The 15,177-nt window shown below is 37.1% G+C and overlaps 1 protein-coding gene across 1 annotated transcript in view; it reads left to right on the top strand.

Annotated features, from left to right (window-relative positions):
* The window catches only part of ABCC9 (ATP binding cassette subfamily C member 9), a 128,246-nt gene that overhangs the window by 62,583 nt on the left and 50,486 nt on the right, over window positions 1–15,177 (top strand). Inside the window, exons 19-22 of the mRNA XM_021716419.1 lie at window positions 4,090–4,128; window positions 5,818–5,919; window positions 7,801–7,885; window positions 9,201–9,281. Coding sequence (XP_021572094.1) covers window positions 4,090–4,128; window positions 5,818–5,919; window positions 7,801–7,885; window positions 9,201–9,281 — 307 coding nt within the window. The remainder of the gene's footprint in view (window positions 1–4,089; window positions 4,129–5,817; window positions 5,920–7,800; window positions 7,886–9,200; window positions 9,282–15,177) is intronic.

Genomic DNA, 15,177 nt, shown 5'->3' with positions numbered 1-15,177 from the left:
TTATAAGAACAAATAATAGAGTTCCTGATTGAGTCATGTCTGTGGAGTTGACAAAAACTTTTCTGGAGTGTGGTATGAATAAATGAATGGTATTTGAACTTGCATTTTACAGATAAGACAGAATTCATGAGTCTGAAAATCAAGAGTTGCAATAGAAGTAGATATGGAAAGTGGAAAGTGGGGAATATTCTAATTCTCTTTTAATCTTTCTGACTGCTCTTCTCCATCTATTATAGGATCCTTTTTGTTTACTTATTCTTTAAATTATGTCTTTGACTTCAGCTACTCTGTAAATACTAATGACAACCCAATACACATTTCTGGCTAAGATTTCTCTTCTAAAGACTAGATAACTTCTCCACAAAGTCTTATACAAGATGCAAATTCAACACTTCTGAACTGAACTCCTATCCTTCCTATCTCCAAATTCCCACTACCTCTGACCTAGTCTGATATATTGTAGCCCCAGAAGAGAAAGGTGAGAGGGAGGAGGAGGAATTGCCACTCTTTCTACTTTTCTTTACAGAAATCAGTTGGTGGATGGCCAGGCCAGGGTCAACCAAGACTCTTTTTTTCTCCATTAGCCTCAAAATCAAACCAATCATTGTATTTGTTTTTTCCATTTTTAATGCCTGTCCTTAGATTTACATGTATATTGTAATGCCAGTATTTCATGATCTGATCTCTATTTAACTTTTAAACTCAAATCCTATTTCTACCTGTCTTAACATTGTGTTCCACTAACACCAGACTGCAAGTATTTCTCAAATGCACATATTGCTTTCATAGTGCCCTTCCCAAAATCGCTGGCCTTGCCCTTTCTTCTAGTGCCAATTCAGATGTTAGCTCTTATTCTCTTATTCTCCATGCACTTGAATGTAAAGTCTCTGCTGGTCTCCCTGCACCTTATTCAAAAACCAGTGTGGATTGTTCTCCTTACTAGACTGTGAACCCTAAAGTGGAGACAAGTGTTGTTTCTCTTAATCTGCTTCACAGTGCAGATTATTTTTTCCCTTTTTAGTTGTAGATTTATAGGCCTTTCCTATCTATCTGTCTGTTTCTCTTTCTTCTATCCTTCCTCCCTCTTCCTCCCTCTCTCCCTCCCTCACTTCCTCCTTCTTTCCCTCTTTCTCTTTCATTTCCCTTCTTTCCTTTCTTTTCCTTCTTTTCCTTTCTCCCTCCATCCACCCCTCCTTTCTTCTCTCCCTCCCTTCTTTTCTTGTTTCCCTCCTTCCCTCCTTCCCCCTCTCTCCCCCCATAGCCCCTTCCAGCTGCCACCGTATGCCCTTCCTTTTGTATGTTATTTGACCTCCTGACCTGTTGACATAGTTGCCCATACTTTGCTTTGTTTTCAGTAAAACTCACAATCCAGTTTACCTCTAAAATCTTTTGCCTTCTATTCTTGGTTTCTTCTGAAGATTTCTCTTCCTTAGCCATTTGTTAAATAGTGATTTTTGCAGGATTTTACCTTTGTCCTCTTCTTCTGCCTCTATGCCTATCTCTGGGCAATCATATACTTCCTGTGACTTTAGTTTTCTCTATTTGGTGCTAGTCTGTTGCTCTCCTGCTCCTTTGTTTTCTTATAAAATAAGCCAGAACTGTTAAAGTCATTTATTGACTTTTCACTAATAAAAGATGAAATCTACTTTGTTGCTATCTAAGGCATGCATCATGAGGGAAAAATCACTCTCTAAAATTCCAACACCCCCCCCCCCCCCACGCCCCGATCTTCTCCTGGGCTTTAAATTCTTCCTGGCCATGATCATTTGTATATTCTTTAAGCAGTGCAAACTGACTAGGTCTAATGCTGAATTAACAATCTTTCCCCACCAAAAGTACATCCTCTCTGGTGCGCTTTGTCCTTGACTCATTCTTCTCCTTTATCTCCTCCCATCTAGTCAATCACACAATCAAAGGTATCTTTCAATGTATCTATTTTTCTTCATTCATTTGCCATCTTTCTAGATCTGGTCACTGTCTTCTTATCTCCATTATTCTGGCAACATCTGGTATTTCTGTATCACCTCCAGTCTTGCTCCCTTCAGTTCATTTGTTACATTCTGCAATCAGAGTGATATTTTTCAACGTGAAACTGTACCTCTCATTTAAACCTTTTCAGTGGTAGGTAGGTACAAGCTCTATAAAATGGTTTATGAGCCCCTTCATTATCTGGCTGTGCTCACTTTTTTAAGTTCATTGCCATTTACACCCATATTTCAGTCATATGACCAGCATACCTCATGGACATCTAATATATATTTTCTCTGATCTGAAATACTCTTGACCTTTTCTTCATCTAGCCCACTCTTAATTATCTGTGGTATCAATTTCATTGTTTACTCTGATTTGCCAAAAGTGTTTTGGTTCTTTTTTGGTTCTTGATATTTTGCTCTTCATGTGTCTTAATACCACCCTTTACCCCACTTATCATTCCCTTGTCATGTTCCCACAAAAGTGAAAGTAGCATGAAAGAAGAAATGGAGCTTTCTTTTCACTGAGTTGTTAGTTTTCTTGACACTAGGAGGTGATCAACACATATCTTTGAATTGATATTGAATAAACACTATTGAAATTTAATCAATCATTATTGAACAACTTGATGACTTCTAAATCATATCTCCAACTTGGGTTGACATTTTCAAATGTCTCATGGGTATTTCCACATGTCTAATGGGCATTTCTACCTAGACTGCCAGGACGCAAATTAACACATTAATTTCTACCTATCGTCTCTCTCTTCTGCAGGTTAGTTAATATGATTGAAGTTATCTATTGGTTTGTATATCACTAAAAAAAGTCCATATTTTTAGTATCTAAAGCACATTATGTGAAAACTATCACTTGGAAAATTGAACATTTCATTACAATATTTTATTTTTTATGTGAAACTTTAATCGGAGAATAATCATTACTGAAAGAAAACTTTTAGTCTGAGATTGTTTTTTTCTTATCTCTATCAGCCATCCCAAGATGTCAAAGTCAAATAGGATTGATTTTTTGAATCCCTGTAAACTTTGATTATGCATGTGGTTATTAAATTCAGGTCTTTCAAGAATGATGGAATTCGACTAACCCTAAATTATTAAAAAATAGAACAGCCGGGCATGGTGGCTCAAGCCTATAATCCCAGCACTTGGGGAGGCAGAGGTGAGAGGATTGCCTGAGCTCAGGGGTTTGAGACCAGCCTGAGCAACTTGGTGAGATTTCATCTTTACAATAAATAAAAAAAAATAAGCCAGGCATGGTGTCATGTTCCAGATACTTGGAAAGCTGAGGTGGAAGGATCTCCTGAGCCCAGCAGGTCGAGGATGCAGTAGCCATGAGCGTGCCACTATAACTCTAGCCTGCATGACAGAGACTCCAACTAAAAAAAAAAAAGCAATAAAACAAATAGGTCAAGTATCTTTTTCTCCATAATACAGAAATAACTAAATGTGATTAGTCAAACCCTACTTTTTACATAAATCATATCAATCAATTATTATGCTCAGGTGTCCTAGTTTGACTTCTTATGCATGTCTCTTTTTCTTACAAGCTCCAGAAGAACCAGTTGTGTTTTGTGCACTTTTCATGTTTAGAGCCCAAAATGTATTTCTTCCACTCATGCCTTAAGGATAGCAATTAGAAATTTAAATAGATTAAATTCAATTTAAAAAAAACCAATGTTTATATATTTAGAAGTTACAACTGCCGATTTCTTACATGTATAAATTGTGTCATGGTGAAGCCTTGGAAATATGGAATCCTTAGGAAACTAGGCAACTGTATTCTAGAGAGATTATTCAAGTTTCCAGCTAATTGGAGCAGAGTTGGGACTTCAACCCAGGATATTGTATAAACCAAAAATGTGCATGAAAGATAATAGTGCAATCCATGTTTTAGAAATTTACTGATTACTTCCTAGCTTATAAAGAAATAAAAGAAGAATATTACTTATCTGGTTTGTCTTAAAAGTAATATCAAAAACCATTTGGAAAATGTAACTACTTAATATGTCCGGTGTTTATTTTATCTTTTACTTGATATGTGCACACATTCATTCTATATGTATACTTCATAATTAATGAACATTGTTTGCCATACTTACAGTGTAAATGAATCTGAGTCTTCTTTTGAAGCAACCAGAAGGTATTATTTCTATTTTAACCTGAGATTAATAAGAATAACTTTCTTCCTCAGACTTTAATCTCTTACCCCGATCATTTTGTTCGCTCTGATGATGTACAGTTATTTATTTAAATGTGCTAGCATATTTCCAGTGGCAGTGGTTCTCAACCTTTGCAGGCTGCTAAAAGAATTAATTCATCAAAGAAAATGGCTCGTTGTGTCAGCTGTTTTCTTCTCAACGAGTCACACATGTCCCAACTTTGGTTGAAACACAAACTATCCTCAATAAGCTGGGTTTTGGATTTCATAAAATAAAAATGCAAGAATTAATACATATATTGATTGTGAGTTAAACAGTGATGGCATCTACCTATAAGGTAGAGATGAAGAGTCGAGTGCTTTATCCACTTAAAAGACTGTTTTTAAGAAAACAACACTGAAAGTCCGGAAAGGAGAAGGGGCAGGTATGCCAGAGGCTGGGAACTGCTGTTTTACTGCACATATGACTATCTCAGAGACTACTAGAATACTAGATGTTGCCATGTCTTCTAAACTCCTCAGATGCAATGCTTTAGGAAGATCATTGAACATGTTTAACTACTTTCTTTCTTAACATTACACTCTTTTAACCTTAATTCCTTAATTGGTACTTAACAGATCATGAACTAACTGTGAAAGTTTGACATTTAAGCTGACTTGCCTTCTCCCCCATCTCAATCCCATCATCATCTTCAGCTCACATGTATTTTCCTAATTATTAGGATTGAAGTCTGATATATAGACATCTGATAGAATTTGTAAGCCAAAAAAGTGAAAGGAGGGAGAAAGTTACAATTTTTAAAATAAACTATTTCCATATGTTTTGTTTTAAAATATGCCATTTCAATATTGAAAGTTTCAGGGACTCCCTAAGATACTATTCTTTGTTTTGAAATATTTATATATTATCTATACCTTAAAATATGTTCATGTGTTTAAGCCACAAGCACATAATATAAATTATAATACCAATTCGCATCTTTTTGTAAGAGCTGCAAATAAAATTCATAGTTACATAGTGTGCTGTTTTTTTTGTTGTTGTTTTGTTTTTGAGTTGGAGTCTCACTCGGTCGCCCAGACTGGAGTGCAGTGGCTGCTCCCGGTCACCGCAGCCTCGACCTGCTGGGCTCCGGCGATCCTTCCACCTCAGCCTTCCGAGTAGCCGGAATTACAGGCATGCGCTACCACGCCCGGCTGATTTTTTGATTTATTGTAGAGATGAGGTCTCGCTGCCCAGGCGGGTCTCGAACCCGCGGGCTCAGGCAATTCACTCACCTCAGCCTCCCAAAGGCACGGGATTACAGGCTGAGCCACCGAGCCCGGCTTACATAGTGTGCTTTTGAATACCAAAATATCTGTGGCTATTTAAGAGAGTGAAACGTCATTAATTTTTAAAATTATAATCATTTTAGAAAAGAAAATTTAAGGTAGTAATTTATACCTTAAAACACTTTTTTAGTATAGCAAAATCAAATTTCACATATGTGACTTTTTATTAAATTCGAATCCCTCTAATTTAGGTAGCACATTTAATCATTCCTAAAATTTTCTCTTTTAGAAGCTTTTCATTTTTGTGTTTGAGATAGCTTATCAATTTTTATTTCCCTTGGTTATACTAAAACACACAGGTAGCATAATTCTTACATTTTGTTTTTCGTTTCCACTTTTCAGTAGGAACAGGTATTCTGTGGCGTATGCAGCTCAAAAGCCTTGGCTATTAAATGCTACAGTAGAAGAAAATATTACCTTTGGAAGTCCTTTCAACAAACAGAGGTGATTTGGAACACGTAAAATTTTGAATTAAAATGACAACTGTTTCTGATCCATGTGTTTGGTTCAAGGTTTCTGGAACCTTTACATCTGAGAATTTCTTCTCTACTTGACCCATGTCCATTCTCAACACACGGTCTTTTGAATTAATTTTTTGAAGAGGACCCTCAATAGAAGTTCAAGCCCACCCTTTATACATATTGAGAGCAATTTTCACACCAAGACTAAACAGCAGCAATTGAAGTGTGTATATGGGAGCAGGGTGTGAAGGGATGTTGCAAAGGTTATTGGTGAGCAGATAAAGAAGGAAAAATTCAAGTAAATTGCAGAAGGAGGGTTAATTGTGACAGGGAACAGAAAAAATATGCCATCTTTCAAGCATCTTTTAAAAATCTTTGTCAAGCCGGGCTCGGTGGCTCAGCCTGTAATCCCGCACCTTTGGGAGACTGAGGTGAGTGGATTGCCTGAGCCTGCGGGTTCGAGACCCGCCTGGACAGGCGAGACCTCATCTCTACAATAAATCAAAAAATTAGCCGGGCGTGGTAGCGCGCACCTGTAATTCTGGCTACTTGGAAAGCTGAGGAGGAAGGATCGCCGGAGCCCAGCAGGTCGAGGCTGCGGTGGCCAGGAGCAGCCACTGCACTCCAGTCTGGGCGACAGAGTGAGACTCCGACTCAAAAAATAAAATAAAATAAAATAAAATAAAAATCTTTGTCATATATGAAGATGTGATGCTTTCCTTGAGCAACTTTTGCGAGGGTGGCTCTTAGGACCCTGAGGTGGGTTTTGAAAGTTAAGAATTAAGTAAGGGAAGAGGTATAAGGAAGGGGGGAGGGAGGAGAAAAGTAGAAATGTAGGAGCAAAAACCTAAATTATGTGGGACTGTTTAGGACCTGCGTGCAAACCAGACAGAACCAGAAAGTGGAGAGATCTAGAAGCCAGTTGGATGTTATGGTGCACGGTCTAGGGAAACACAGAAAGTTTTATAAAGGGGAAAATAAAGTTAATGTGATGTTTAATCTGGAAGTAAAGTCTGACATATATATGTCCACACACACACACAGACACATATTATATATGAGGTGTTTAGGCATTAGTTGGAATAACCATCCAGGCATGCAGTGTTTATTGCCTGCCCTTGAGAATGACAGTAGAGATGAATAAAAAGGATGGCTTAGGAAAAAAAATTCTAGAATAAGAATGGACTAATATGAGCAAGGAGAAGAAGAGGGAAAAATCAAGAATGACTCAGATATTTTAAGACCAAGTGACTAAGAAAACAGAACCATTGATATTTTGCCCAACATCTCCAGTCCCCACACTTCCGTGTACCTTTAGGTTATCTGATTTTGGGTCCCTGCATTAGATCAGCCTGAGTATTTTCAGTCCTTACTCCTCCCTCCAGCAGGCATGACAGTATACGAGGACACCTACCCAAAAAATATGCTTTAGCAATAATGAGCCTCCTGTTGTTTCTCATGTGCACCATGAACTTTTTCAGCTTTTGGGCTTTCCTAAGCTTCCTTTTCCTCATTTTCTTTCTGGCAAATTATCAGTCATCTTTCTAAACACAGTTTAAGCCTTGCCGCCTTTGTAACTTCTCAGAGTATTCAGTCATTTCTTCCTCTATATTCTAGGAGTGCTTTGTACTTAACAAGGTATACTTTCATCATATGTTTTTGTACTAGACTTCAATTCCATTTGCTAGCGTTTTAAGGATGGGAACCCATACCTCTTTTCCTTTGTTTCCATAAAGCTAGTGTAGTGGCTAGTATATAAGTTATTCAGTAGTTTGTTTCAGCTTCCAATATATTAAGCCTGAAACTTCATTTGTGGACAATGTGTTCACAGTGATCTAAAAATTCAAAATCGTTTTTCCCAAAGGTACAAAGCTGTCACAGATGCCTGTTCTCTTCAGCCAGATATTGACTTACTACCATTTGGAGACCAAACTGAAATTGGAGAGAGGGTGAGCTATGTATAGTTCAATTAACCAATGAACAAAAATATAGAGATGCCTTCTGGTCGCCTTTAATCTTTAATGGAGCATAATGAAATCTGAGCACTTAGGAGTTGTATGTTGTCTCAGTGACAAGTTCCAGAAATGTGAGGACAGGAGTCCTTTGATGGCACTCTCCCTAACACATTTATTGGATAACCACTGTGTGCTTAACATTGTGCTGGCCACTCGGGCATTTGGAAGGAAAGTAAAACACAGTCCTTGGCTTTGACCAAATGTGTTTTTCCTTATCTGTAGTTTAATGTAATGTAATGGGTTTGAAAATTGAGACTGCTTCCAGTAATTTAATGTAATGAGTTTGAAAATTGAGACTGCTTCCAATAATTTTTTCCACTTCTGTTAACATCTATTTATTCCTGTTAAAGTGTTCTTTTTTCTTTGTGTAAATGTGTTTTATACTGATGTTATAGTATTCTGATCAACTAAAAAATGTTTATACCTGTAATCTTTAAAACAGTAATGGCTAAAATTTTTTAACTCTTATATGTCTCAATACTAGGTAAAATCTTTATATGTATTATCTCTTTTGACAACAAATCTGTGTTTATGGGTATTATTGCTATCTGCATATTACAGCTGAAAAAATCAAGGCTAAGAAATAATTTGCCTTATCACAGAGGTGGTGGTGTAGCCAATATTTTGTCTTACTCTATGGCCTTTGTTCTTAATGGCTGTTCTTTATTGTTACATAGTACAGTGTTTAAAAGAATGAATTTATGCTCTTTGAGCCTGTTTCCACATAGGTAAAATAAAACAATACCGGCATATTAGAATTGCTGTGAAGAATGAAAGAAACTGGAAATATAAAACCCTTAACACAAATCTGGCATATACTAAGGACTCATTAATACTAATTTTTAAAAGTTCATAATTAGTACTTTATTATGAAAGCATATTGCTATATAATACTGCTTAACATATCTTGTACTATCAAATTTAAGAGGCATATGTTAAGTAAACTTCAGACACAATTCAGGAAATTTTAAAAACATGTGGACTGGTTTGCAATCTCAGCCACTTACCAGTAGTTCTGGTTGTTAAAGCTTTTGTACAGTGGTGTTCTCTATCAGAATGAAAGGAGGATTAATTTAACATTATCAGTCAAAAGCCACCTTGGTATAGTTCAAGCACTGACCAGTACACATTTTCATTTTTTCTTACCAAATGTCATAGTTTCATTAATAAATCACTAGAAATTTAAGATTTTCAAAGAGACATTTGTATTTTATTTACTAATGGATGTTTGTGGGTGTTTCTTTTCTAGGGCATCAACCTGAGTGGGGGACAGAGGCAGAGAATCTGTGTGGCACGAGCACTCTATCAAAACACCAACATTGTCTTCTTGGTAAGAATATGGCATTTGCTTTTACTTCTATTTCTTTTTTCCATTGGACAAATGAGTCTTTTAAAAGATAAGTCAAGTAATTCAAGAAAAGATGGTTTAACTTGTGAAATCTTGGAGTACATGTGGAAACAATCTTCCCATACAGATCAGTAGAAGATCAATAGAAGATCTTGAGAGTTGGGGGATCCCGACTGGTGTCTGAGCAACTGAAATGCCCTAAGTGGTTGCTTATCTATGAGTTTCTTAACCAGATGAATCATTAATGAGAGAGTATGGATGGTGTTGGGCCAACTGGGTAGGATTATAGGTCTTCTCATGTATATTTGATGGCAAAGAAAGAAGGACTGGAAATACACTCTTGGTAGATTTAGGGGTATGTAAGCATAGTACACCAAGTCCAGTGGTATGTGACTCAGGATGTGGATAAGATTTGTTCTGCGACAGTTCCTAAAACTATAGAAATCTTGATCCTACCCTAGATGTACTAAATCACGTGTAATGGTAGAGTCTAGAATTTGTGTCTTTAAAAACTCCACAGATGATTCCCATGATTATCCTAAGTTAATAACTTAGTTCTACCTATAGATTTACAAATACAATTTGATAATTATGTTAATCATGATTTTGCTCCATTTTGATTCCTCCAGCAGGAGGTGGCCAAAGTAATTTAGTTTACAAGTAGACAATATATATTAGAGACCAACCAAGTACGTACATGTATCCTTCCCCTGACTTCTTCTGTGCAATTATCAACAATTTATAAATCTGGTTCCCAGAATTTTTTTAGCATCTTCACTTCATCTAAGCTCTATAACATTTTCAAAAAGTAACTTGGTTTTTGGAGTTTCCCACTGAGTTTGGATCTGTTATTGGAAATGAAAGCAGAATTTGGACATACTGGAAATTCATTTCAGGGTAATCTCTCTAAAAATACCTTTCTTTAACCTTTTCCAAAACAAAAAGCAAACAAACAAACAGCAACAACAACAAAACCACCATAATAGCTCTAGCAGGGTCGAACAGTAACCTATGTAATTGTAACTTCTTTTTAGAATGAGTGGCCCCACAACTAGAAATACCTTCTTGAACCTTGGGAATAATTAATGACTGAACACACTGAGAAGCTGACTTGGAAGTCCTGAAGGGATCAAAGTCCCTTAGGTGTGGCTTTCTACCCCAGTTCATCTCATTGTCTGCAGTTAAATGACTGACTTACTTCAATTGTTGAATCATAGAATTCAATAAGTCATAGGTAGCTTGTGAACTTCCACCAGTTCATTACAGAGTTACTTCTAACATCATCTCTAACAACTTCATGATGACTCTCTCTGAAGATTATTACTAACATTAAGGTAGTCTTTTCCTTGTTGGACAGGGTGTAATTCTATTGCTGTTATAACAAATTGCCATAATTGGTGAATTGAAGCAATTCAGATTTGTTATCTTATAGTTCTGTAGATTAGAAGTCCACCAAGGTGTCAGTAGTGCTGTGTTTCCTTTTGGAGGCTCTAGGGAGGAAAAAAGAACCCGTTTCCTTGCCTTTTCCAGCTTCTAGAAGTTTTCCACATTCCTTGTCTTCTTCCATCTTCAAAGACAGTGATGTAACATCTCTCTGACCATTTTTACATTGTCATATTTTCCTCTCTTCATAGCTGAAAGTTCTCTCTTTGGGGGGATTCATATAATTAGATTGAGCCCATCTGGATAATCTCTCTACCTCAACGTCTTTGATCTTAATTACACCTGCAAAGTCTCACTTGCTATGTAAGATAATATAGGCACGGATTCTGAGGATTAGGATCTGGACATCTTTGAGGGCTATTATTCTGCCTACCACAGACAGCTCTTATTATTGGAATGTTACTATGTGATTGATATCCACTTCTGTGTATTTTCCATTCATTGGCTCCCATTCTGCTTCTATTACTATTGTACAGCTATATCAACATTCCAATACTATCGTCATAACTTGTCTAAATTTATATTTCTCTAGGCTAAGCAAGCATAGTATTTCCAATTCTTACACAAATGACTTAATTTTCATAACATTTCTTAATCGTGGATGTAATGGTTTTTATGAGTCCCTTTGAAAAATAGTATATTAGATGCACTCTGATCAGCTCAGATAATTTTAAAACTATTGAATGTTATGATCTAAGCTTTATACTTCATTATAACCTAAAACTGAAAAACATTTTAGCAGCAATGGAATGCTGTTGATGTGTTTTAATAATTTCTCAGAAATATCTTACACTTTCATTGTTTAACAATTCATAAAGCATGATCATGATATGGGGTAGATGGCATCTTTATGCTAAATGAAGAAACTGAAACATAGAGACGTAAAGTGCATCACCCATAGACTAATGACTAGTGAGTGATAAACTCTGGGCTAGAACTGCATGTCTTTTGAGTATTGTGTTTCTGATCAACTAAGATTCTTTGTTATTTTCTAAATTATTGCTGTATTATTCTTTCCTCTCTTTTCCTTTCACCTTTTTTCACTCACTCCTCTTTTTTAAAACTTAAATTTCATTTTATTATAGAGATGTGGGGTACAAGTAAGGATTAACTACACAAGTAGACTGCATGCAGGTAAAGTTTAACCCTCCAACTGGCCTTCACTCCCCCTATTATAGGACCAGGTACCCTTTGTGTTGTTACGTGTTCTCCCTCCCTTCCCTGGCAGTGCCCAGTGACTGTTGATCCCCATGTGCTAATGTGATTAATGTTTAGGTCCCACAAAAGAGTGAGAACATGTGGTATTTCATTATTTGTTTCTATAATAGATCACTTAATATGATGGTCTCCAGCTCCATTCAGTTTGCTGTGAAGTCCATGATTTTGTTCTTTTTTGTGACTGCATAATACTCCATCATGTTTATGTACCATATTTTCTTTAAGCAGTCCACTTGAGATGGGAAGTAGGGTTGGTTACATGTTTTTGCTATTGTGAATAGTGCAGCAATAAGCATGTGGCTCACTTCCTTTTTTTTTCTTCCCTCCCTCCCTCCTTTCCTCCCTCCCTCCCTTCCCCTTCCCTTCCCTCCCCTTCCTCTCTCCTTCCTTTCCTCTCACCTTCCCCTTTCCTATCTTCCTTTCCATCCATCAATGTTGAGTGAAGGTCTGTGATTCCATCTTTTGTGCTAGATAGAAGAAACAAAGGAGAAAAAGGCATTACTCCTATCTCTAAGGAACTTACTTACACACAAGTTTCTCAAATGGTTTTGCATTTTGCTCCAAATAAACTTTATCATGTTAGCACTAGCACAACATCAAAGCTAAATGAAAATATCTTAACTATGTATCAAGAATATTAGTTATTTTTGAAACTGTATGGCATCTGCAAATGCTCTGTGTATTAATGAATATATTAAAAGGAACATTCCAAAAATACTTCTTTGCAAAGAGCACACTACTTAAACATATTCATTGAACATACAAGGGGGGAACCAAAAAATCCCAGAATTTATTTATTAAAAAATTGTGCCCGCACCTTTGGGAGGCTGAGGTGAGTGGATTGCCTGAGCCCACGGGTTCGAGACCTGCCTGGGCAGCAAGACCTCATCTCTACAATAAATAAAAAAATCAGCCGGGCATGGTAGCGCCTGCCTGTAATTCTGGCTGCTCGGAAGGCTGAGGCGGAAGGATCGCCGGAGCCCAGCGGGTGAGACTGCGGTGGCCGGGAGCGGCCACTGCACTCCAGTCTGGGCGACAGAGTGAGACTCCAACTCAAAAAAAAAAAAATTGTGTATTTATTCTTACATTTTAAACTTCAGTCATCTTCAAAGTACTCTTTGTTTGATGCAATTCATCTATTGAGATGCTTTTTCCACTGCTCAAAACAATTTTTGAACTCATCACTTTTGATGCCTTTTAGTGCTTCTGCCGTTTTTATTCCACCTCTTTCTTTCACACTGGCAAAATGTTTCCCTTTGAGGATGTTTTTCATCAGCGGAAACAAACAAACAAAAAAGTTACTTGGGGTCAGATAGGGTGAATAGTGGGGTGGGCCATGGGGGTCATGCCGTTTTTGGTAAAAAACTGCTAAACACTCAGCTTGATGTGGGCAGGTTGTTAGTGTAAATCACCCATCATAAAATGGGCAAGAGTGTTGAAAGAATCGCCCCTGAAAAAATTCACTGAAGCTGAATGCAGCCTCTCACAACAACACTATCTGGTACACTGATGCCAATGGATTCTAGAACATTTACCTAGTTGGGGAAGCCTGTAAAACAAGGGGCCCAGCCTCCAAAAAAATAATTCCATTTTTGGGTCCCCTCTCATGGAAGAGAATCTATTAATGAAGACTGTACATTAAAATAAATAGTATATACTTGAAAATAAAGAATTGATCATTTATTGGTCATTTGGTAAATTGTCTTGCTTTCTTTAAAAGAAGTCTGTCCCCAAAATCTTTTTTTTTTTTTTTTTTGAGTTGGAATCTCACTCGGTCGCCCAGACTGGAGTGCAGTGGCCGCAACCGGCTACCGCAGCCTCGACCTGCTGGGCTCCAGCGATCCTTCTGCCTCAGCCTTCCAAGTAGCTGGAACTACAGGCGTGTGCTACCACGCCCGACTAGTTTTTTGATTTATTGTAGAGATGAGGTCTCACCAAGTTGCCCAGGCAGATCTCGAACCCGTGGGCTCAGGCAATCCACTCACCTCAGCCTCCCAAAGTACAGGATTACAGGCTGAGCCACCGAGCCCAGCTATCCCCAAAATCTTAATATATATATTGTACCTTGAGATATGATTTCCAATCCATCAAACCTCAGTTCTAATTAAGTTGTATAACACATTACATTTGACTAAAACACCAAAATGCCCACCATGAAGCCATGGCATATAATTGATAGTAGTCATTGTTAGTGGATTTCTATTACCTAGGTATGATGCTAAATACTTTATATATATTATCTCACTTAATTCTCACAATCCGATTAGGTTTAGCATTGTTATTATTATTTCTGCTATTGTTATTACTGCCTTTTACAGATAAGGACACTGAGACTTTTGAGGGTAACTTATCTAAGGTTACACCAACAGTAATAGGGAAGCAGAGATACAAAGCCAGATGGCCTGATTCCATAGGCTGTTCTTAACATCACACTCTTCCTCATTAAGAGATTGCTGGGAGATGCTAAACCCTCACTGTAATGTATTAAAGGGGTAAGCACAATATTAATCCACTACATTTTATTTATAAAAAAAAAAGCAAAACAACATCTTTGAAATGATTTACAAGGACTATTACTACATTATTTTATTGAATCTTTGCAGCAATCCAATGTGCTGACAGGTCTCTTTATCATCCTCATTTTACAAATGAAGTGGGTGAATTTGAAGCATTTCCCAGTGTTGGTGGTCATAACTACAATTTGGGCCTCTTAATTTAGAAATAATGGATTTTCCATTATGCCTTACTGTCTTATATCATTATAAGTCAAAATTTTACGGAAAGCCAAGTTGAATTACTATAAAGTCTCATTTCCAATGCATGTCTTGTTTTTTTCCTGTTAAAAATTCTCAGTAAGAATTATTTGAGGTAGTTTTGTCTGTTCACAGAGGGGTCTTAGGGTTTTACTGGAATCAGAAGTAGGCGGTTTTAAAAAGAAGCAGCAGAAGGTTGTCTCAAAGACAATCAGGTTCCCCTGTGATGCTCACCTGATTTTCTAAAACTAACAGCTAGACCTTGGTAATTATGTCCTTGCTGTGTTATTGGAGATGAAAATCGAGACAGCTTTGTCAATCTAATTCTGATTTTTTTTCCCATTGCTATGGAATTACGGCCTTATTCCATATTACTTTCTACTGATACCTGGATTTTCATTTTTAAGTAGGTCTGAAGTTCTGTCATAATTTTTGTATTAAAAATTTTTCACATATTAGTGGTA

The sequence above is a fragment of the Carlito syrichta genome, unplaced genomic scaffold, assembly GCF_000164805.1.
Source record: "Carlito syrichta isolate Samal-C Ts95f unplaced genomic scaffold, Tarsius_syrichta-2.0.1 Scaffold308809, whole genome shotgun sequence".
Classification (NCBI taxonomy): domain Eukaryota; kingdom Metazoa; phylum Chordata; class Mammalia; order Primates; family Tarsiidae; genus Carlito; species Carlito syrichta.
This window is presented reverse-complemented; position numbering and strand designations above follow the sequence as displayed.